The sequence below is a fragment of the Anastrepha obliqua genome, unplaced genomic scaffold, assembly GCF_027943255.1.
Source record: "Anastrepha obliqua isolate idAnaObli1 unplaced genomic scaffold, idAnaObli1_1.0 ptg000012l, whole genome shotgun sequence".
NCBI classification, from domain to species: domain Eukaryota; kingdom Metazoa; phylum Arthropoda; class Insecta; order Diptera; family Tephritidae; genus Anastrepha; species Anastrepha obliqua.
The window spans coordinates 6,366,582-6,391,525 of NW_026562179.1; the positions used below are offsets into that span (position 1 = coordinate 6,366,582).

Sequence of the window (24,944 nt, forward strand, 5' to 3'; positions counted from 1 at the left end):
AGCATATGCAAAGTCCAATCTAGCAAATATGGCCTCTAAATTCAATACAGCCCCATGATTAGTCAAAATATCATTCGCATCTCCTACAATTTTATTTCTTAATATAGTTAGTGCGCCAAAGTATCTTCTGCTACCTTCAATATACAAACTCATAGAATTTTTTGCAGCCTCTCTCCAACTAACATATGATTTACCTGAAAACACGGGCAAAGATCGAATTATATCCAAGCTTTCATTACAAATTAATGCATCGTCAATAGTCTGAGTCCGATACTCAGTTACCTGAGAAGCTGTGGTCAGAGCCCTAATTTGGTTATTGAGTTGACCTATTTCAATACGTAAGTTTGCGGTGTGGGTAGCTATTAATCTAGCTATATCTTCCGCAGATAAATTATTCACTGCCATTCTTGCAAATCTAACTATTATATCGTCCAGTGTATAAATAAAAAAAAATTTTCCAAGGTCCTTTCCTCACCTTTTGCACTTATTCTCTTGATAAATCTTTCACTCAATTACACTTTTTCACTATCTTCTTATTTAAATGTGGGCACTTAGACTCTTTGTGATTATTGCCACAGTAACTGCAATAATACAGACGCACGTATTTAGGGGTACTTGAACTATTTCCCATTTACCTTATTTCTACGGGTTTTTTTCTTATTATTATGATAAATTAACTTACATTAATATACTCCTGATTCTGGTGTCGTCCTTTGCTGGTACTTAGATTCTTTGATTGTTGCTTTTCTGTTCCTTTCTTACTGCTTTGTAGTCCTGTGAGAATTTTCTACTGCTTTGTAGTCCTGCGAGAATTTTCTTCTGCTTTGTGGTCCTGCGAGATTTTTCTACTGCTTTGTGGTCCTGCGAGAATTTTCTTCTGCTTTGTGGTCCAGCGAGAATTTTCTTCTGCTTCAACTTTGTTTTTTTTTTTTAAATTTCTCGAAAATTTTTATTATTTATTATTTTTTTTTTTTTCGCCCAATTCATGGGGTACTTTTCTTCAAAATGTGTTATTTGTTTTTTCGCCCGATTCGTGGGGTACTTATTGTATTATCACCGACCGTATGCCCTCTCGCACGAGGTATTTGCTTACGGTTGATGCTCCTGGCAGGATCGCCAATTAAAGTTATAACGCGGGTGAGCGTTAAAAAAATAAAACAACACGATTGCTTTCAAAGTCAAACTTGAAGTGAATCTTTTATTCTTACGTTATTTCTTTTATACCAAATTTTTGCTTACTCTATACTTAACAAATAATTGTTTGTGTTTACAATAAATCTTTCACTACTGGATGAGCTTATTTCATCATCCTCTAATTTGTGCTTATGCTAGCTTTAAAAGTACTTGACAAATAATTGTTTATGTTTATAAATTTGTGCTTATGCTGTGCTTATGCTAGCTTTAAAAGTACTTGACAAATAATTATTTATGTTTATAAATTTGTGCTCATGCTAGCTTTAAAAAGTATTGCTTATTGTAATTCTATCCTTAACAAATAATTGTTTATATTTACAGTAAATATTTCACTATTGGATGAGCTTATTTCATCATCCAATTAGTGCTTATGCAAGCTTTAAGAAGTATTGCTTACTCTAAGTTTTTGTATATATTTGCCGTTATGCGGCTTACCAGAGTAGGGTATTAACTTGTATGTTGGGACAATGTACATATGTACGTAAATGTTTCTATTCTAAGCAAAACAATGAATATTCGTATATACATATAACCGCACATACTTACTTTATGCCTCTACATGTGTATGCTTCCAAAACTAAAATTCTAAGCCTAGCGACTACAAGAACAAAATGCATTCTTAGGCGTAGCTGTTGTCGCCATGATTATTTACCCGCGACGGCGCACACTGGGGATTTAGCGGAAGAAAGTCAAATTTGCTACATACCACCTACGCAATGTTTAATGGTATTTCTAAATTCCAGAATAGAACCAACAATAAAATCAAAAAGAATTACTAAACTCCGACTTACAGTTTTTTTTTATAGATATGTCAAAAGTACAGTAGGTTCTGTTTTTATGCGGCTTTTTTTTATGCGGTTTTGAAATAGTGCGGTTTTTTTTTAAATTACAAAATGCATGTCGACCTATCGGGAATTGTACATATAAACAAGATTCTAAACCAGCTAAGCAAAAACTCATCACAGATTCATGCGGCCTATGGAACGTATCTATAGTTATAATATGGGACTAGTGCCCTTTTTTATGCGATTTTATTACATTATTTCAGATTTATGCGGTTTTAGCATTTGAAACGTATCTATAGTTTTACTATAGAACTAGTAGCTTTTTTTATGCTGTTTTTTTTTATGCTGTTTCTTGCGGAACGTATCTACCGCATAAAAACAGAACCTACTGTATAATTTTTTTATAGTATTGAACTGACTAAGAAAAAACTTCAAAGCCCAAGGTGGTTTTTTTTCCTTTTGCTTGAGCCGACTTCCAATTTTTTATTTTGCATTAGGGTACGATATTTTTATATATATTAGCCGGAAAAACAAAGGCTGTGAAGCATTTGATTATCTATTTATAATTAATTTTACGAAAGAAAAAAAAATCATATTCCTTTATATTCTTGGATCTGCAAGGTGAGCTACATTTACCTACGGTCAGAAACTAGTATCAGCGTGTTGCTTAATAGCGTCTCTTCCAGTTTTAATCAATTGCAGGTGCCACCAGGCGCCACTGATTATTTTTTGGTAATGATAATAACTAAGCGCTTTCTAGTGTGTGCATAATAATAACGAAACACTTTTAATTTTGTTTTGACATTTTGAGGGTAATTCAGAATTATGAACTTACATGTATCCTGTGCGTAAATATTTGCTGGCTTATATTAATAAAAAAAAAAAATTAAAATTTATGAATTTTAAAAAACATTGTTTTTTAAATTTTTTTTTAAAAAATAGTTTTTAAACATGTTCTTTTCATACACAAATATATACCACTTCGTTAGTAGTAAAAATGTAAATATTTTTTAGGATGTATACTTTTTTCCGCATCTCTGTACAAAAATCCCCAGTGTGCGGCGCTGAACAGTTTCAAATATTAAAAAGCACAACAAAAACAAATTCATTGATAAGTTCGAGCTCATATTTCTACGAGCAAAGTACTTTCATTCATAAAACGAGCCGCCCATATGCAAATTTTCACGACCATTCGAAAATAGTCAATATTGGAATATTTCGCGTTGAATTATTTGCCAATATTTGGTAAATCTTGAATTTTTGTCAAGTCGAGTGGCCGCGGCTCCGTACATATGTATGCATCAATATATGTATGTAAATATGTGTTCTAAATTCTCGACAGCAATAGCAAATCGAATATTTTTTCTGTTGCAAGTGCTCGCAGCCTCATGTATGTATGTCTATGGAAGTTTGTATGCATGTATTTATGTATATGCGTGTTTGCTTTTGCACGTCCATACGAACGAGATTTCATATGTAGATATTCATTTGATTTAGCTGAACGAATATATTGATTTTGTAAGGAAATCCTGCCGAATTATATTATTGGTATATGTTCATTTAAGTTCTTCTTACCAAATAAATATTATTATCCTTAAGAAAATTGAAACACTAGTTTTTTTAATCTCTATTTTTTATTTTTACCAACTAGTAAGTTAACTACTCATATATAGTATATGTATATATGTATATTACAATACTATAAATAATAGGTATTTATTGTACATTTCCTGAAATGAAAAAAAATATATAAAATTGTGAAAGCACGAATTACGAAATTGTTCTCATATTAAAACAATTTCTCACACGACTTCGATATTGACATCGATTAAGTCATATCAGATATCAATCGCGCTACTATGTACAGCACTTCGTGTGCTGTGGAATGAGTATTAATACCCTGACTAGCTCGGACCCGATAAAAGAAATTTTCTAGATAATCTTGGTTTAACTTTCCAAGGAAAATAAATGTTAAATTTTGATGCTGTTGAAAAAGTTCCGCGCACAATTCCAGCATCGATTTTATTGTAGTACGAAAGCCTTGGATACATTTAATAGTAGAATATGCACGCATTGTAGACATTGGACTAAAGACCTCTAAGTAACTTAATAGTCTTTCAACTTTGCCCCTATCATCCCGCTTCAGAGGAGACCTTAATGGATTTGTTGACTGGAAATGCTTTGCATCGAGTTCATCAAAAAGATCATTATTTCTTTAACAAATATCTGCGTGGGCTTGGCAAAATTTATTAAGTTTTCGTCATTACCAAATAAATTTTGACTACACATCATGTAAATACCTGACGCTACCGAATTGCTCAATACTTGTGTTGCGCGTGAAACGCTCATTTTTTCGAAAATGCTTGGGTAAATATGAGCCTCCGTCAATTTTGGGCAAATTTTAAAATTGGAATTCTTTTGATCAATATCAAATAACTTCCTAATGACCTTAAAGCTTGCAGTGCCATGGGCGGTTGGAATATCATATTTCATAAATACATTACGGATGGACTTTATGAGATGGCAATAGTCAAACATGCAAAAATTGGATATTTATGCACGACAACGATCCCAAACATACTGCGGGAGTGGTCAAAAACTGGCTTTCGCAGGAAAATATTACCCAGCTCGATTGGCCAGCACAAAGTCCGAAATTAAATCCAATCGAAAACTTGTGGAATGATGTGAAGACGATGGTTGGACAAAAAAATTTAAAAATATCGATGAACTTTGGGAAGGTCTACAGGAAGCGTGGAACTCTATTCCTTTGGACAGGTGCCAAAAGTTAATAGAGAGTTTACCACGCAGGTGTGAAGCAGTTATACAGAATAACGGATATTCTACCAAATATTGATATGGTAAATAATAATAGTCAACAATCTTTTCTCAATTCTTACAAATATTTCATATTTTTTACAGAAATCAAAACTGCGCTAAGTCTTTGTCCAAATCCCACTATGACCAAATAAGAATTACTTCTATTTTATCATATTTTTACTAGGGAAAACTGTCTACTTTAAGTTATTTTGTCTTATAATAAAGTGTTAAATATATTTAGTTAAAAAAAACTGGATTTAATTTGGTTTCATATCTTTTAATCGAGCATTATATTGAACTCTTTTTAAGTGCGCTAAACGTTTGACCATAGCTGTATGTCCTATGCTAATATATGTATATAAACATGCATACATACAATTACGCACAATTTTCATAAAAAACCAAAAAGAACAAATCTGTAAACATGCATACAAATCATATGGACATAATATATCAAATGAACAAATCTGTTCTGTACGCAAGCAAATGTAAGCTAATGTAAACCATGATGGAAAGAATAATGAGGTGGCGCCTATCGTGGTCCCGTTACTTTGCGCTCAGCGAATTTGACAACTAGTTACGTGATTTTAGCTCCAGTATGGCCAGATTACCATTTTCGTAACTTGATTTATCATTTTTTTTTTGTTATTTTTATTATTTTTTGTCTCGGAGTTTTAGTTCTTTCTTCAGGACATTTTTCTAGCTGTTCTAATTAAAATGTCATGTTTATAATTTTGTAAAATATACATTTTTTAATAATTATTTAAATAATTCAGTCAGTTTTATTTAGCTTTACTTTTTTTTAACATCTGGTGGCATTGCCCGCGATTGCCGGTGTTGTTCTGCTTTCGGCAGTCAAATCTCTCCCTCGCTACTGCAGAGTTGCCTAGCTTTGGATATAAAAACGCACTAAAATGCCCATTCAAAGAAAATAACCCAACAAATTTTTATTGAATCACTTAAGAACTTTGTATGCGTGACAAAATGTCTTTAAAATGTGCGTTTTCTTAAATAAATGTGTTATGCTTATGTACAATTTAATTTATGAGTTTTTTTTTAAGCGAGACTCTTTTGTTAAGGGAACGACTTTTTTGCTATATTTGAAGTTATGTAACTAGATAAGGTACTCTTTTTGTAAAAATGTCAGTATGGTTTCTTTAGTATTTTCTGTATAGTATAGTATAGTATAGTATAACTCTTAGTGTCCTATGTCTCACTAAGGATTGATGACCGGAAGAAACGATTACACCTCTATGGTTTTAATTCGCATTCAATAAATTCAAAGGGTTTTTAAAATGTGTAAAAAGGTTTTCAATCTTAAGAAGAGTTGAGAGAGGGGCATTTAATATTTTTGCATAACCATAAATGGAGCCAAAAATTAAATTCACACTTTCAAAATATCAAATTTTATAAGAATCAACTAATTTTCATTAGCACTAAAATCTTCTCAGAGTGACCTTTTTAACCTTTTTTTGTTTAATAATATAGTTTGTTTTTTAACCTAAAGTTTCGGTAGCTTTAATTTAAAAAAAAGAAACAAACACGAAACTTCAAAATTTTCGCATTTTCGGTATAAAAAAGCACTAAATTTATTGCGAAGAGCAAATGGTTGGCAATACTGCACAACTCAGCAAACGTGACGTCACGTACGCTCTGATGGGCGCAATCTTCTTTCTATCATTCTTGAATGTAAACTACATTTTTTCACTCTTGCGTATCACTCTCTCCCTCTCATTTCTCTCCGGCAGCCATATTAATTAATTTCCTACTGTTAACTTGTGCTGATTTCATTTTCTTACGCGTGTATTGTTAGAGCCCAAAATGAGGAACGGGCCGGGACTGCGCCTTCTCTATGAATTTACGTTCTCTGGCTGCTGTGCGTCAAGTGCGCGCATGAGCATACAGTAACTTGCAGAAAACTGCAAACATAAGTAGCTTATAAAAAAGTTCTGTGTCGGACTTTTCAATACTAGAAGTAAATTTCCAAACAATTATTTTATGTTCTCTGATAGGTAAATAGTTAATTAGTACATTACTTTACGTATGTAGTTCTTCAATTGATAAAAAGTGCACGAAACATATGCATATATGCATAGTTAGAAACTTACTCAGAAATCAGAGTATTTGAAGGTGCCTGTACACATTTCAAGGTTACTGTACGTACAATACTGTGCCTATGAATGTGCGCTGTGCCTATGAATGCGAATTTTGTATTTTACTCAAGCGGCAGAGAAAAAAAATAAATGAAAGAATAAATACAACTTTTTGCTTGAAGGGCTTCTCAACAACTGATTTATTATAATTTCAATTATTACATTTAGACTTAAACTAACGTACATATATATTTGCTTATTCTGCATTTAATATTTATTTTTACAAAATTGTTGTCAATATCTTATTCCGCATTTCCTGTCCCACACTTTTTCAAGTAAGTCAAACTGTTGCAAAACAGGAAATGCGTTTCCAATTACATTTACTTATTGTTCATTATTTTATTTACAAACTCATCAATTTCGTCTGTTTTACAATGTGAATTTAACTTTGAAATTGAATATGTAACTTCTCCCCCCTTTAGATTAGAATTCTCCTGAATTCTTTTGTTTAGATTTATTTTAATATATTTTAGTTTTGTTCTCCAAATGACAATTATTAATATTATTGTTAAAATTAGAAAGAAATTACACCCGTATATGATTTTGTTATGAATTTTCAAATTAGATATATTTTTGAAATTTATTTTATTCTCTTCATCTATTTGTTCGAATGTAAGTTTTTCTGTAAAATTTTTTATATTGTCATATTGCAATCTCATAATATTTCCTTCGAACTTTTCAATCCAATTAGAGTAATAATAATCATTAATTTTTATTGAACAATTGTTAAATTGGATTGCGTAATTTCCGTTCAAAACAGTGTCATTTATGTTACATGTGTTATTTACAAATAAATTGAATGCATTTTTAACTAGAACTGTTTTTTCGTCTAGTGCTATAATTTCTAATTCTTTACTTGATATTAATTTACAATTTTTTGTTATTATACAATGAGTGCTGGGTTTTAGTTGTCTGAAATGTTTATTTTCTTCAAATTTCATAATTTTATCTTTATAAGTAAAAACTTCCTCTATTTCTGCTTCTATTTCTTTTTTATTCTTATTTGGTAGTGGTACAATTTTTCTTATTTTTATTTGTATGAATGATTTTGGAATTTTAATGCTTAATATTAGATAGGTATTATTAAAAGTTGCTATTCCTAGTTGTAAATATTTTAATTTATTGAAATCAATATTATAATTGGTAATTTCCTCATTTGTTAGAATATTTGGGTGAACTAGACCATATTTGGCTGCGACTACATTGTCTTGGATTTGTTCTATTTTACTTTTTATTAACTGAATTTTTGTCATCTGTTGTAAGTACATATGTTGTTGATTTTCTTCATCTATGAATTTATTTATACTGTTAAGTCCTTTTTCAATTTCTTTCCTATCATCTTGCACAATATTTCTTATTTGTTTCATTGCCAAAGTAAAATGTTCATTTATGTGTATTTGTTGATTCAACATTTCGCCCGTTTGTGTTAAATGTTTTTGAATTGTCTGTCTGTCGTCATCGTCCATTGTGCCAAATGTCCATTTTGCTACAGTACCTATTGCGTTTACAAGTCCTCTCTTATGTCTTTTTTCTATTGGTATTAATGTCATTAACTTATTTCTCGCTTCTAATAATTCTGTTTGTAATACATTTTTGTTAATTGTCTTTACTTGTATAATATTTTCTGTCATTTCATTAATAATATCTTCTATTTGTTTAACGTCAATTATATGGAGTACTATATCTGTATCCTTAACTATTTCCTGAAGTCCTAACTGAAGGTCCGTGAATCCTGTTTGGTCTTTTAACTCAATTGTGGTCAGTTCTCTTTTAATTGTCGGTGTCGGGGTCATTATTAGTATCAGTATGGTCATTATCTGTAAATTTATATTGTCTTTTAATGTTGCATGGATGAATATTTTTTAACAGTCCTTTTTTATATTTACGTTGTTCTTTGTGCCTAACCGCTTTGTAGTTCTTTATGAATCCCTCACGTCTTTTTTCTTTATAGTCCTCTCTTTTTAAATTAAGTTTATCAATTTTCTTTCTTTTGCATTCTTCTAAGTTTTGTTTAATTTTTCCTAGATCTAAACGTCCTTCCTGCACGTCTTTTGGTGCACATTTAATACTCGAATGATACCTTTCGTTATAATTTCTGATTGTTCGTTGAATTAATTGTTGGATAGGTAAATTTTTATTAGTTTGGTACAAAATCCTAAACTTTTCTGCCATTGTATTATTATGAAATCTTTCTATATCGGCATTTCCTGTATGGCTGTTGGGCTTAGATAAATGTAACTCGATTCCTTGTTCTGTTAGAAATTCCCTTATCCTTATTGTCTTAAATTCATTGTCTGCTATTATTTTATCTGGTTTTCCTATTTTAGTGATATGTTCTTCTAGTTTTTCTATTATAGTCATGTGATTTCTGTCATTCAATGGATACGCTGCGCCAAATTTTGAAAATTTATCTATAGTCGTCAAAAAGGTAAATCCTTTGATTACGTATGTATCCATATGTATGATTTGGTTTTTATCTGAAGGAGTTTCTGTGTAATGAAATTTATTTTTAATCGGATGTCGTTCATACTTTACTTGTTGGCAAATGTCACATTGATTAATTATCACTTGGATGAGTTCCATGAGTTTTGGAAAATATATTATATTTTTGATTTTATTATAAGTTTCTTGTATGCCAGAGTGCATACTCTCTCTTACATGATACAGTGATATTTGTTTTACTGCTTCCACTTCAGTTTCAATGTCCTGTGCTCTCATGGTGCACTTAGTAAAATTAATCTGGCTATCATTTGAATACATATCTATAAGCTTCTCTTGTACTATATTATAGTTGTGTTCGGATAGTTCCGAAAATATCCCTATTTTCCCTTTTGAAATGTATCTTCTAAAAATGTCTCCCATTAGGTTAAAGTCACTTTCTGCAATAAAAATAATTCTTTTCCCATGTACTTCCTTAAATTCTTCCGTTTTATTATTTGTTAATATTATTTGGGTTTTGTACTTATTCACAATTTCTTCTTTTATAAAAAAATGATCACCCAATTCTTCCTCGGCTGAATGTACTGTTGCCATTTTAACATCATCTTCTATATTGTTAACTGAAAAAAAATTTAAAATATTGGTATTTTCTACCATGGTATTTTCACTCCCCGCTTTTTCTGAAATAGTGTCCTCACTATTTTCTAGTCTACTTAAAAAATCTGCCACTTTATTTTTTATAATTTCACCACGTTCTTCATTAATTAAATGATTTAATTGAAACCTTTCGAATTTAGGATCACCAGTTTCAAGCATGTAAATTTGGTTAAATTTATGTGGGTTATTAATAAAATAAGATATTTTTCCATTTAGTGTTATTCGTCCTTTTTCTATATTTATTTGGGCATTTAAAAAGTTTAATATATCGATACCTATAACGAAATCATAAGTTCTCCCTTTTAATGGGGTGATCTTCCATCGAATCCTGGCATTGTTAGGTAAATTAAATTGCTCCGGGCTTTTTGTGTGTACTTCATAATTTATTGTATCTTTATTTATTAATGTACTAAATGTTATGGGATATTTTAATTTATGTATATCAAAATCATTTATTTCCTTATTAATTAAACTAAAACTGGCACCTGTATCTATTAGTGCTACGTATTCTTTATTTACGATCTTTAATGTTATCTTTGGCAGGCATTCAGTGGCTGCCTTGTAAAAAAAATGGTATTATTAATTTCAGGTCCTTCTGGGCTTTGCCTACCTAAATTTAAGCGATCTTGGCCAAACTTATGATTAGGGTGTCCTGCCACTCGAGGATTGTTATAACACCTTTCAATATTGTCCACTTCCATGGGTTCTGTGAGGTTTTGTCTAGGCGGTTGCCAGCGAACTTGGTTGGAATGCGGCCTAGCGTGTCCCATTTGTGGCACACGTTGGAACTGTCTTGGGGTGTTATTATTTCTTGCGTCATTTTGGAATCTGTATCTTCCCGAATTATTTAAAGGATTATTAAAAGCGTTTTGCTCTTCGCGCCTATAAAAATCATTAGTCCACTTATTTCTTTCTTGAAATTGTCGGTTATTTCTTTCATCCCTATTTTGATTATTATATGTCCTATTCTGATTATTATACGATGTTTTATTATGAAATTGTCCCCTATGTTTTTCTTCTCTTCCGAATCTCTTGTATTCGGGTCTTATGCATGTGTCTTCAAACCTTCTTTGATTCATTATATACAAAACTAGCAAACCCGGCCCCCTTCGCTGGGCACACTAGGTTAGGTTAGGTTAAATGGCTGCCCTAGCTAAAGAGCTCACTTGGACAAATGTAATTCGTCCGTTGTGGTGCCATACATGGGAGAGGGGAAAGGAGATGGGAAGGAAGAAGGAGCTTTGGGATTTGATACGATGATGACCATACATTTTACGACGGCGCCGACGGGGGCTGATTTGCGTTCGTAGTTGGCCGTAACAGGCTACTAATGAACTTCATCAATTTTATGACATCTACACCGGCTATATCCGCAGGCGTAGCGAAAAAGTAAGAGCCCAGATATCTAAGTCTTTGCCAGGCGAGAGCAGGGCAGCTGAGAAGAAGGTGTTGAGATGATTCCACCTCGTCCTCCAGACAGTTTCTGCAGAACGGACTTGAGGCAATCCCAAGTCTTACGGCGTGAACACCTAACGGACAGTGTCCTGTAAGGATGCCCACCAAATTTGAGAGCTGGGGTTTTGTTAGCCTTAGGAGTTCTCTTGAGCGTCCCCGATCTACCCGTGGCCAGAAGGATCTCGCGACCTTGCACGTTTGCGCAGTAGCCCAGCGCTCGCTGAGTTGACTCGAGGCCCATCTTTCCAGGAGCAGACCACAGCTTCTCAGGGGAACCCCAATTCTCTCATTACGCGACGAAACCGTCTCCAAAGTTCCCTGTCCAGCCAGCTTATCAGCCCAGCAGTTTCCCTCTATGCCGCTGTGCCCGGGTACCCAAATGAGCCTGATGATGAAGTATTCGGATGCAATCGAGAGAGAAGCCAGACATTCTCCGACCAATCTCGAGCGCACAAACAGAGAGCCCAAGGCCCTAATTGCCGATTGGCTATCGGAGTAGATGTTTACTTCCTTAACGGTAATTACCGAATTGAGCAACCAGTCCACCGCTTCCTTAATTGCGGATACCTCCGCTTGGAAAACACTACAGTGGTCCGGGAGCCTAAATTTAAGTTTGATGGGAGGCTCCTTGCAGAATACTCCCCCACCAACCCTTCCGTCCAACTTCGAGCCATCCGTGAACATGTTTGCCATGCCTTGCCGCCGAATGTTGCACCCCGCCCACTCATCCCTTGAGGGAATGTGGGTAGAAAAAGGTCCGCTCGGACCTAGCGTGGGTGTACAGTGGTCCAGCACCATACGGATGAACTCAAAGTTTTTAAGAATACTAGAGTGTCCGTAACTTAAGTCTAGCCTATGGCCCGAACACCTTAACCTGATTGGGGCGCGTGCAGCGGTAGTTTTTCCTACAATGTCCACGGGCGCCACATTCAGCATAGCGTTAAGCGCTAGAGTAGGAGTGGTACGGAGAGCCCCACTGATTCCAATGAGGGCAGACCTTTGTACCTTCTCCAGCTTCTTAACTGATACCATCCTTTCTAGCGAGTTCCACCAGACAAGGACTCCGTATAGCAAGATTGGTTTTATAATCGTGTTATAAAGCCAAAAAGTGACTTTAGGCGAGAGGCCCCATCTTTTGCCGATAGCGCCCCTGCAACCATACAGGGCGACTGTTGTCTTTCTGATTCTCTCCTCAATGTTTGGCTTCCATGTAAGACCTCTGTCAAGGATGAGTCCCAGGTACTTCACCTTGTCAGAGAGCACCAACGGAGCGCCCGATATTGAGGGAAGAAGCACTCTTGGTACTTTGTATTTCCTCGTAAATAAGACGAGCTCCGTCTTCAGAGGATTAATCGATAGGCCGCATTTAGCGGTCCAATTTATAACTAGATTCAGATACCCCTGCATCAGTTCCATCAGAGTATCTAGAAACTTGCCTCTGACAATAAGTGCCACGTCATCCGCGTAGGCAATCACCTTACAGCCCCCCCCCTCCAGCTCCTCCAGCAGACCGTTAAGCACGGCGACCCAGAGTAGTGGCGAGAGAACACCCCCTTGCGGAGTGCCTCTGTTCACTTGCCGGCGGAGAGAGGTGTCACCCCATTCTGCCACGACCGTTCTATCGGTAAGCATCGTGTGGATAAGCCTTATAAGTTCGGTTCCGACTCCTAGTTTACCTAGCGACCTAGTGATTGCCTCCGGGAGGACATTATTAAAAGCCCCCTCAATGTCGAGGAAGGCACCCACAGTGAACTCCTTCTGGTGGAGGGACACCTCGATGTCCTTAACAATTGTATGCAAAGCAGACTCGACCGATCTGCCTTTACAGTAAGCATGTTGAGCGCACGATAAACGCCCCCGAGGAATTTCACTCCTTATGTGCAGATCAATCAGCCTCTCCAGGGTTTTCAAGAGGAACGAGGAGAGACTGATTGGTCTGAAATCCTTAGGGGATACATGTGAAATCTTACCTGCCTTGGGTATGAAAGTTACTCTCACGTCCCTCCAAGATCTGGGTATATAGCCCCTATCTATGCAGCTCGCGTAGATAGGAAGAAGCCAATGACAAGATACCTCAGCAGATTTCTGCAGTTGAGCCGGTATAATGCCATCGGGCCCAGGTGACTTGAAGGGTTTGAAAGAGTCAATCGCCCAAGCCAGGCGTCGCTTATTCAGCCAGCGGCGGTGGGTGTGTGGAGTGCTATGCGTCCTATCCCAGCCGATATTAAGCGAGCCCGGATTTGTCGGAAAATGGGCGTCAAGGAGTAACCGTAGTGACTCCTCGCTGCTCATGGTCCAGCACCCCGAGCTGTCTTTCAGGTACCCCATAGGTGTGGAGTCCCTCGAGAGAATACGTCTGAATCTCGCGGACTCATGACAGCCCTCCACGCTTTCGCAGAATTTCCGCCATGAGTCTCGCTTCGCTTTCCTGATTTCGGACTTGTAAATACTTAGTCCTGCTTTGTACAGTTCCCATCCCGAGGGAGACTTAAGTCTTCTGGCTCTATTAAAGAGTCGCCTACATGAAGCCCTGATTTCCGAGAGCTCAGTTGTCCACCAGGGCGGCTTTTCCTTTTTGGCTGGGCACACTAAAATAGAATAGATATGGTTTAGAACAGAAAATATATGGTTTTCATATTATTTATTTCTTTATTCTTTATTCAAGCGCTTTGGCATAAACAATATTTTTTTTTTCTATTTGTTTTTGAGTAAATACAAAATATAAATTGAAAATCAGGAAAAAAGAAGATTGTTTTTAAATTTCAAATCAACGCATATGAATAAACAATCGTCTTTTTTCCTGATCATCCATGAATTTTTCGTTTCAATTTATATGTTTTATTAAGCATTGGAGCTTTTTTAACCATTATCCATTTATATTTTTCAAAAAAAAAAAAACGAAAAAAATTGTTTTTTCCACGAACACATAATTTCCTTCGGATTTCACATTAAATTCTCAAATGTCGTAAGAAATTATTCACTGTTCCAAAATCCACTCCAAAAAAATTCACAAACAATTTTTACATGTTGCACTTACGTTTTTTCCTTATGGCATCCAAATCAGAAAGAAATATTGACACATTGTAACTCACACTGTCAATTTGACAGTTCAGTTCCGCCCCAAGCGTTAAAAAAGTAAACGACATTATGGCTGGTTCAAAAGAACGCTGTACCCGTTGCCACTGCTCCGAATTACAACCAAACTTTACGAAACCCATTTTCAATACTTACTTAACAATGTGCATAAGTTTGGTTTAATTCGGTGCAAAGACACGGCGGGTCCACGTTTTGGCATATATTTCGAGACCCTAGTCATCAATAGGTATGAAAATTACCCCGTATTAAAGCACTTATCAACAGCTTTCATTTGATACCCATATTGTACATACACAACCAAAGGTTACCCGGGTCCACGTTTTGACCTATATCTCGAGACCCCAGTCACGGAGCGGCATGAAAAATACTCTGTACTAAAGCATTCACCAACAGCTTCAATTTGATATCCATATTGTACAAACACATTCTAGGCTTCACGTTTTGGTCTCTATCTCGAGACCCTAGTCACGGAGCGGCATGAAAAATACTCTGAACTAAAGCATTCACCAACAGCTTTCATTTGATACCCATATTGTACATACACGTCCGAAGGTTACCCGATTCCACGTTTTGACCTATATCTCGAGACCCTATCTACCAATAGGTATTCAAACTATACGGAAATCATCTTCAATACCTACTTAACAATGTGTGTACGTTTGGTTTAATTCGGTGCAAAGACACGGCGGGTCCACGTTTTGGCATATATTTCGAGACCCTATCCACCAATAGGTATCCAAACTATACGGAAACCATCTTCAATACCTTCTTAACAATGTGTGTAAGTTTGGTTTAATTTGGCGCAGACACGGCCGGTTAGCGAACACACACAAAAAGTTGACTTTATTTTATATATAAGATTTTTTTCAGTTTGTGTCCGAAAAATCCAAATATCTTACGGAACCCTATTTTTTCCAAAATAAAATGTAATGCATGTTACTCGTGGATAATGTAGTTTTCGAATGGTGGAAGAATTTTTAAAATCGGTCCAGTAGTTTTTGAGCCTATTCGTTACAAACAAACAAACAAACAAACAAACAAACAAAGTTTTCCTCTTTATAATATTAGTATAGATATCTTTTAATTGTCTTTGTTCGTAAATTTTGTCGAGTAATGTCCCTTGGGTCATCTCTTTTATAAAGTATAGTATTCACTAACAAGCTGTCTATGTTTGTCAAGTCTATGCCAAGTTCACCATTATAATATACAATTAACTCGTCACTTTTATACTTAATATTCTGAATTACAGTAATTAACTCACTCACCGTATTGACTCGTAGATTGGCAACTTGCTTGTAGATTTCATGAGGCTCCGTGTCTGGTTTATACCTCAATTTCAGTGTGTCTTTAATTAATTTCCAGTTGTCCGGTTCCGGGATGTTGATGATTGCGTTTTTGGCTTCTCCTTGGATTGTTTTGTAGTATATGGTTCGTACTGCTTCTTTTCTCTGTCCTTCATCTTCGAGCGTTGATATTAAATATTCCACGCTGCTGAAGAATGAGTTTATTGTAATGTCTCCGTGTCCTGTAAATACTGGTAGGTGATTGATGTTCTTCAGTATTCTGTCCAGTTTGTGTTGGTCTTGTTGCTGCCTTTGTTGAAGATCTAGATAGGCCAATCTTAGCTGCTCGAGTTGTTGCTCCCTTCGTGCGAGCTGCTCTACTAGATCTACCGGTGCCATTTCTTGTTGGGCCTGCTCCATCCTTCTCTTATCGAATTCCTTCTGCCTGGCTTGCCGAATTTTGTACTTTTCTTGTAGCTTTTCACTTGATTATCGTTTAGTGGCTAGTACACGAATTTCTGTGTATTCACTGCACTATTGAATAACCCTATATTTTGAGGTGTCCACTGTTCTTTGTAATGAAGAATTGTTCACTGCACTTTTATCGTTAGTGGTGTTCAATTTTTTCTTTTTATTGAATCAATGTTCACTGCACTTTATTTTTTTAGTGGTGTTCACTTTTTCTTTTTATTGAATCAATGTTCACTGCACTTTATTTTTTTTAGTGGTGTTCACTTTTTCTTTTTATTGAATCAATGTTCGCTGCACTTTATTTTTTTTTAGTGGTGTTCACTTTTTCTTTTAGGTTATACGTATGTTAATTTATACCCTGGAGGGTCCGGTCAACTCCTGAGTTGGCTACGGAGTCGCAGGATTAGGATTTGGGTGTTATAAAAAATTTTAGTTTATTCACCGCACGTATTACGTTTCACTGGATCCTTTTACTTTTTAAAGGATCCTACCGACTGCGCCAATTTTGTATTTTACTCAAGCGGCAGAGAAAAAAAATAAATGAAAGAATAAAGACAACTTTTTGCTTGAAGGGCTTCTCAACAACTGATTTATTATAATTTCAATTATTACATTTAGACTTAAACTAACGTACATATATATTTGCTTATTCTGCATTTAATATTTATTTTTACAAAATTGTTGTCAATATCTTATTCCGCATTTCCTGTCCCACACTTTTTCAAGTAAGTCAAACTGTTGCAAAACAGGAAATGCGTTTCCAATTACATTTACTTATTGTTCATTATTTTATTTACAAACTCATCAATTTCGTCTGTTACACAATGTGAATTTAACTTTCAAATTGAATATGTAACTTGCGCGCTAGATTTCTTGAGAAATTTTACCGTAATATGTTTTGCTGTAGCAAGTGCACATATGTATATACACACAGCATATGTATATACCTATATGCGCATATGTATATAAATTCACAAAATTATATTATATTTGCATATGCCATCTTTCTGTGTGCCTGATAATGAAGCGTTTTCTATAGAGGGTTTAGATGTGGTTGAAGGGAATTCAACAAAGTTTTACAGAGCACCCTTCTTACCCTCAGACAGATATAATTATGCACATATATAATTTTGGATGATTTTGGACAAATTAAATGTTGCTTATAGGCAACATTATATATTTCTACGCGTAGTCTCTATAGTTGTTGTTATTTTTGCTAACGGTTCTTTTTTTACAGTAGCTAATGTGTGTGGGCATTTTCTTGAGAATTTATATTTAGAAAAGCTTAAGAGGTGTTCATTTGCGAGCTATTTGAAGTGGTGTGCTGACGTGTGCAAAAAAAAGTCAAAATAATCGTTCTATAAAAATTCAAATAAAAACGTAATACGTAAGATTTTTTTTATAAAAAGTGAATTTTATTAAAAATAACAGGTAAGAAAATCAAATAAAGTTTACAAAATTAAAATAAAGTTTTTTGTTTTATGTCAGGAATTTCGTGAATACAATGTTGCTTATAGGCAACATTTGGCCATAGTAGCAATAATATTTTGTATTTTATTCTTATAGAAATGCGTCCAAAAGGTCTTACAGATCTAGAAATAAAACGATAATAAACTTCGATTGGAATAATTCTGATGATGAAGAAGATGAGGAAGAAGAAGAAGAGTTATATGATTCGAATCTGGAGAAATTCATTGAAGAAACGATGGATAAAGTAATGGAAACAGGGGAAAACGTTGAAATAAATTTGATAGACGGTATTGTTGGACAAGATGAGCATGCTGATGAAGAAGTTGAAACGCGGGGAGGAACGCGGGCCTAACCGTTTTTGAAACTGCTTGGAAAGAAGATCAAGTTTGTCGAGAAGTCAAAGTGCCAATCAAATACTTCAATGAATTCTTCGATGATGAAATAATAAACAAGATTTGCAACGAAACAATTCTCAACAGCCGGAGCGCGGATCAAATAATTTTGATAAACTCTATAAAATACGACCATTATTAAATAAAATGAAGGAAAAATGTAACAGAATAGACCAGGAGGAATGCCAAAGTATTGACGAACAAATGATTAAATATAAAGGACGTCACAATTTGAAACAATACCTTCCAATGAAGCCCAATAAGTGGGGCTTTAAAATGTTTTTGAGAGCTGGAGTTTCAGGTATCGTATATGATTTTGCTCTCTACGTAGGAGAAGGAACATGCCCATCTTTTGGACTAGGGATATCATCAGATATAGTATTGCATTTAGCCTCAACTGTTCCCTCAAATAAAAATTATAAATTGTTTTTTGATAATTGGTTTGCTTTCATAAGCCTGATGATTGCGCTAAAGGAAAAAGGATTATTAGCAGCAACAACAATACGAAGCAACCGGATGAAAAACTGTCGCCTTACGGATGAAAAGGAACTTATGAAAGAAGATCGTGGTTCTTATGATTTTAAATATGAAGCAACATATAATTTAGTTGCTTGCCGCTGGTACGACAACAAGAGCGTTCAACTGGTATCAAACTATATAGCTGAAAATCCAGTTTCAGAATGCAAACGCTGGTGTCGTAAGCAAAAAAAATACATGAATATAGCTAGACCTGCTATTGTTGGCTGTTACAACAAGCATATGGGAGGCGTAGACCTAGCTGATATGTTGCTAGAGTTGTATACATAAAATCAACCACCGTTCCAAGAAGTGGTATATGCGTATAGTGTACTGGTGTCGTAGCACAGCAGTAGTCAATAGCTGGTTGATGTATACGAGCAGAAGGGACCTAAAAAATCAAGCTGGGAAAACGAAACATATGTCATTGTTAAACTTTCAACTGATGATATCAAACAAGCTTTTACACGCGTCTGATATGGAGCCAGTAAACCAACGCAAAAGAGGTCGCCCATTGGCAGCTCTTTCAAGCATAGACTCAGATTCATCATCACCGTCGTCTCCAGCACCATCAAATATTTCAAACGTTTCATCACAAGGTTCATCGCAATCTACAAAACGATCATATATATTTAAACCTCCAAAATCCATGCGCCTCGATCAAGTCGGTCATTGGGTTGAATGGGGAGCAAAGGGAAAGTATAGGTTATGCCATACCGGGATTCCAAAATCCAAATGCTCAAAATGTAACGTACATTTATGTTGTAACCCCCAAAAAACTGTTTTGTTTCATACCATACATAAAAAGTTAATAAAAGTAATAAAAAAATAAATAAATATCAATATTCTTTTGTGTTTTGAAATATACCACTATGGCTAAATGTTGCTTATAGCAACTTCTCATAACTGTAAAACCAGAAGTCCTAGAGCCTTGAAATTAATATCAGTTCATATTTAGGACTCTAACATCAACCTAACGTAATTCTGACATTAAAGGGTTAAAAGGCTTATCGACTGCTGCTAAATTTACATAATTCAGCCCCTTACTGTTAACGTTTGGTGAAAAATGTATCTGTGGTGATTAGTCTTCGCGAGACGTGTACCCCTCGAAATTCCATACGTTCCTGTCATTGAGACTTTTCTATACATTAACGTTCTCTGTGTTGTACATACAGAGAACGTAAATTCATAGAGAAGGGTTAGCAACGAATGAGCAGGTTAAATGTCAAATGCTAACAAAACGCGTTTAAGAAATTATTTTAATTTATTTCACCACCGCCTTGGAAAAGTTAACAGAAAAGAGTTAACATAGCGGAGCGTAGTCAACAGAATTAAATATAGCGTTTGCATTGAAATGTCAAATGCCATACTTTGGTGTTAGGCCAAAGAAAATAACAGCAGACTTGTATATTATATTTTTCTTGCATGCTTATTTCCCGACGACATTTTGCATGTGCAAATGGATTATTTCTTGTGAGATGAATAAATTAATTCTAAGTATATGCATGCATGAATGTGAACTTTTAAGCATCGAATTAACTGAATTGTATTGATATTGAGTGTATTATCAAAACTATTTTAAAATATCCACATAAAAAGTTAACTTTGTAAACCATTCATTTACATCAAGGGTTAGTATTCAACAATATGTTGTACTCTTTAAATCAGTATTAAATTATATAACATCTACCATCCATATTCATGTGGGCAGAAAAAAATCTTGACCTGTCTAATAACACAACTCATATGCATATCTACATACTATAAAAAATTCAAGAGCAAATAGACAAACATATGCAAACATATTTATAATTCCAGCAAGAAGAGTCCCGGTCACGTGACCGGTCACGTTACCGGGACGCGTGACCGTTAAACGGTCACTAACCACGCCTCTTTACAATCACTTTTTTAAGAGCGTTGGGAAAATCGTGCCAAAAACTTTGTGTACGTGTGATTTTCTATCCCTTTCATACATATGGATTCGTTTCAGTGCCAGTTATATATAAACGTAGCGACAAACAAAATAACTTTTAGGCTAGCGCCGACAGCATAGCGCGATAGCCGAGCGGCTAGCAATGTGGACTTCCGATCCAAAATCCTTGGTTCGAATCACAAAAAAAAAATTTTTTTTATACATTTATTTTGTTTTATGATATGTTTATGAGGAGATTTTTTTCATGGCAGAAATACACTCTGTGTTTTGCCATTGCCTGCTGATGGGCGACCGCTATTAGAAAAATGTTTTCCTTAATTTTGGTGTTTTCACTGAGATTCGAACTGACTTTCTCTCTGTGAATTCTGAATAGTAGTCACGCACCAACCCATTCAGCTACGGCGTTTGTTTACTTTTACTGATGCAAAAATGAGGAAAAATATATTAATAAAGTTTGCTTACTGCTTACACATTTTCCAAAGGTGACGAAGAACCAAAAAAAAGTCGATTTTCAAACAAATACGAGTGCATATGTGTTTGTAACACACAAAAAAGTGTAATTGTTTTAGAGTTTCGGTCACGCAGGTTTTGCTGGGAATATAGTTACATACATATGTATTCAAAAATCTCATCTAAACCGTATGTGTTTAGATATACAAGTTACGTTCCTCTAGGTTTAGCGAACGTGAATAAAATACCTTTTGTGTATTTTTGCTAGGCGTATGCCTGCTTTATTCGAAGTTAATTTTATAACTTAAAACATTTTTTAGTTTTTATACGAAATATTACATTGAATATGTACCAGACGCCTACTAGGCATAAATATGTAATTGCAAAATAAAAGAATAATTTCCTGTTTATTGCTTTATTAATTTTAACATATTTCTGTTGACGTAGCTATTATTAGCTTTTCGGTCAACAGTTAGATATCAGTCAGCAATTATTGGTTAATGTAATTTACAAATATTAATAAAGAGGAAAACAGTTTCCTGTTTACCAATTTATTGCATTCTATTTCGACACAGCTATTATTGGCTTTTGGGTCAATAACTAGCGTAAGTGTCAAGTCAGCGAAGAATTAACAAACCGCGTGTTAGCTCTTCCCCTCTTAGGTCGATTGTCCTCAATCGGCACAAGTGTTATGAAATTATAAAGTGACCTGGAAAAATGGGCCTTTAGGTACGTCTGTTACATACTCTTTAGTTACATGCAATTTTTGGTTATAATAATTTTTTTTTATAAAAAAAATGAGAGAAACAATAATAAAAATTAGCATAATTATTACATCAGTACTTATACTACTAATTATATGTTTGTTTTTATAATCTTTTACCAACAACTGAATGTCGCTCTTATAATATGTTCTAAATGGCTTACATATAGAGCCTCGATTTTTAAATTCAAATTTGTTTCATTTTTTTCTTTTATATGCGTTATTGAATTTGGTAGAATAAATGTGTCATAACTTTTTAGATTAAAGTTGTTGTAGGTTACGTTTGATATTGTGATTTTACAATTTATAAATTTTATCAAAAATGTTCCTTTATTTAGAAATTTTAAATTGTTACAATCATCATTTATATTTCCATAAAAATGTTTCAGTATTAGTATTCCTGGTTAGATTTCTGTTACTGAAGATTCTGTTAAATTTTTTAGCTTACATTGAGCTTCTCTAAACTCCAAAATATTCATTAAACATTCGTCATTTTTCCTAACTAAATTTTTCTCTAAATTATCCCTAACATGTAAACTGTAAATGTAGTTATTATTATCTACAAGTACTTCATATTCGCTTAAAATAATTGATTTATTTAAGGTATTGGGTAGGGGCTCAAATTTTATTTTGGATAGTATACTTGCGGAAAATTGTGGAATAAGTAAAGTAAGTATAATGGTATTTTCCTCAAATATTACGGCTATCTTGATATTCCTATAGATGCTTTCCATTTCAATTCAACCGGACTATTCGGGTCATGTTCTTCGATTTCGATGTAACTCAAATATGTTGCTCTCTGGTCAAAATAATGAGACACGTATTTTTTGGTCGCCCGAAAAAATTTTTTTTCAAGAGTTATCGGCAATTTTGTTTTTTTGCTCAAACTCGACTTTTTTTATTGTAATTATATAAGAATTTTTTTTTTTTTTAAATGCCCATAACTTAGTCAAAAATGAACCGATTTTAATAATTCTGGGTTCAAAATGATCGTAATTAGTTACACGAGCGACTTCATGTAGAAATAATTGCAAAAAAGTAGTTGAAAATTTTTTATTTATGAATTGAAATGGGGAACCTGTTATCCCTATAGGGCGCGTCCCCAGGTGGTGGATAGGGGAAGGCCTCCCAGATATGGAAGGTAGGAGAGCAGGTCTCCCGCGAACCACACAGGTCGAAGACGTAAACTTCGTTAAAAAAACTCCCTCAACCCAAGGTGTGATGCGACCCGTGCCTATTGGGTGGGTTTGGCAGCCGGGGGACTAAATAAGGCTGTCTTCGTACGGAGCCCTCCTGATATCAGGCCGCCTCAGGTTGTAACGGTGGCCTTGCCATGGTATGGGGCGCTGCCATGGTCGACCGGATATTTCCCCTTTATCCTCTTTGGTCACCTCGCATGGCGACATGCGCAGCTCCCTTGGCGGGGCAGGTGACCGTACGAACCAGATGAAATGAAACCACAAAAACTTAAAAATTCGGATGACGGGAAAACAAACACGGAACAAACTGACAAAATGACGGGAAAACATACCGACGCATCGACAGCACGGACTGATAAAAAACCAAACACGCGGACAGAACTACAAGACAAGCAAACAGACAGACAGGAGGAAGTGACGGATGCACTTAAAAAACAGTCAGACAATTGGACAAGACGTACAAGCAAGGACGAACTGAGGATGACGGGGTCACCCTCAGAGGATGAGCTCTTGGCCTCCAGCCAAGAAACAGTTGAGGGCAAAGCTGTGGGCCACAGTACGCCAACAACCATAAATGAACCAACAACATCCGCTAAAGCCATGTGGCAAAAGCGCACTAATAAAGGCCCATCAAGGTATAAGCTCTACCAGAGGTCTCTCGCTATCCTTGGCAGGATTCGTAAGAACGAGACCGAAGGTAAAGCTCATCCCAAAGATGAGGCTGACAAGGCAAGGTGTCAAAAGGTGGTGGACGAATACCTGGCATTCCAAACCGCCCGAAAGACAGAGGCCAAAAAACGTAACCGTTCGCAAGACGAAAACAAGAGGGCAACAAAGAATCACAAGATCTCAGATCAGGGTGCGGTTGTCCCCAAACTTACCAAACAATTCAGTGAGGTGGCACGGGACCATCTTCAAATGGCACTGGTGGACGAAACTTCTAACCGCTGCAAACCTGTGCTTGACAAATGGTCGGAGATTGAGGCACGGTTGTCTCGCATAATCGTCGACCATCTCATGGCGAACCCGGAGGGTCAATCCCCAGGTTTCGACTCGGTGGAAGTGGTTCGCGGTTGCCGGGTAATCAAATGTGATGACCAATACTCATTGCATTTCCTTACAAACGCGATTGGCGAAATTCAGAACAGCTGGGATGGCTTGAGGCTCAAGCTCATTCCAGCTAGCGAGATACCACGAAGGCCGAGGGCTCGCATCTGGATACCAAACATGGAGTTTGAAGCCAATCAGTTAATTCCCTATCTCCAGGCTCACAACCGCTCAGTGCCGATGGCCGATTGGTCGATCATCAAAGCGGAGGCTCCGCAAAAGCACAGCGTGTCATTCCTCCTTGAAATCACAGAAGAGAGCCTTGAACCACTGCAAAAAGTGGAAAATAAACTTCGGTTTGGCATACGGAAGGCCCAGCTGAAGATATTCCGTTCTGCGAATCCGGAGGAGGAGCAGGATGAGGTCGACGGCACCAGCGAACTGCTGATTGGCACGCAGTTAAATGATGCCGAACCTGCGGAAGCAAACCAATAAAAAATGGTTTTAAAGGTTGTCCAAATTAACCTGCAGCACTCACAAACTGCAACGGACAACCTAACCGTTCTCCTAGGGGAGGAGAACGTTGACATAGCCTTAATCCAGGAACCCTGGGTGCGGAGCAACGAGGTGAGGGGTTCCCGGGAAGAAACTACAATCTGTACAATAAGCGTACTCAAGGTAATCCTAGATCATCTATTGTAGCCAAAAAACACTTAAACATATTTTTAATCCCATCATACAGTTCACAGGATGTGACGGCCGTTGAGGTGGAAGCTGCTGACGGTGTCAGCATTACACTTGCATCCATCTATATGGCACATGAT

The 24,944-nt window shown here is 35.8% G+C and overlaps 1 protein-coding gene across 1 annotated transcript; it reads left to right on the forward strand.

Moving 5' to 3' along the window:
• The first annotated feature begins 23,388 nt into the window (after nucleotides 1–23,388).
• LOC129251354 (uncharacterized) lies at nucleotides 23,389–24,615 on the forward strand. The gene has a single exon (XM_054890753.1). It carries the CDS (start codon nucleotides 23,389–23,391, stop codon nucleotides 24,613–24,615), a length of 1,227 nt encoding a protein of 408 aa, XP_054746728.1.
• Nucleotides 24,616–24,944: the final 329 nt, after the last annotated feature.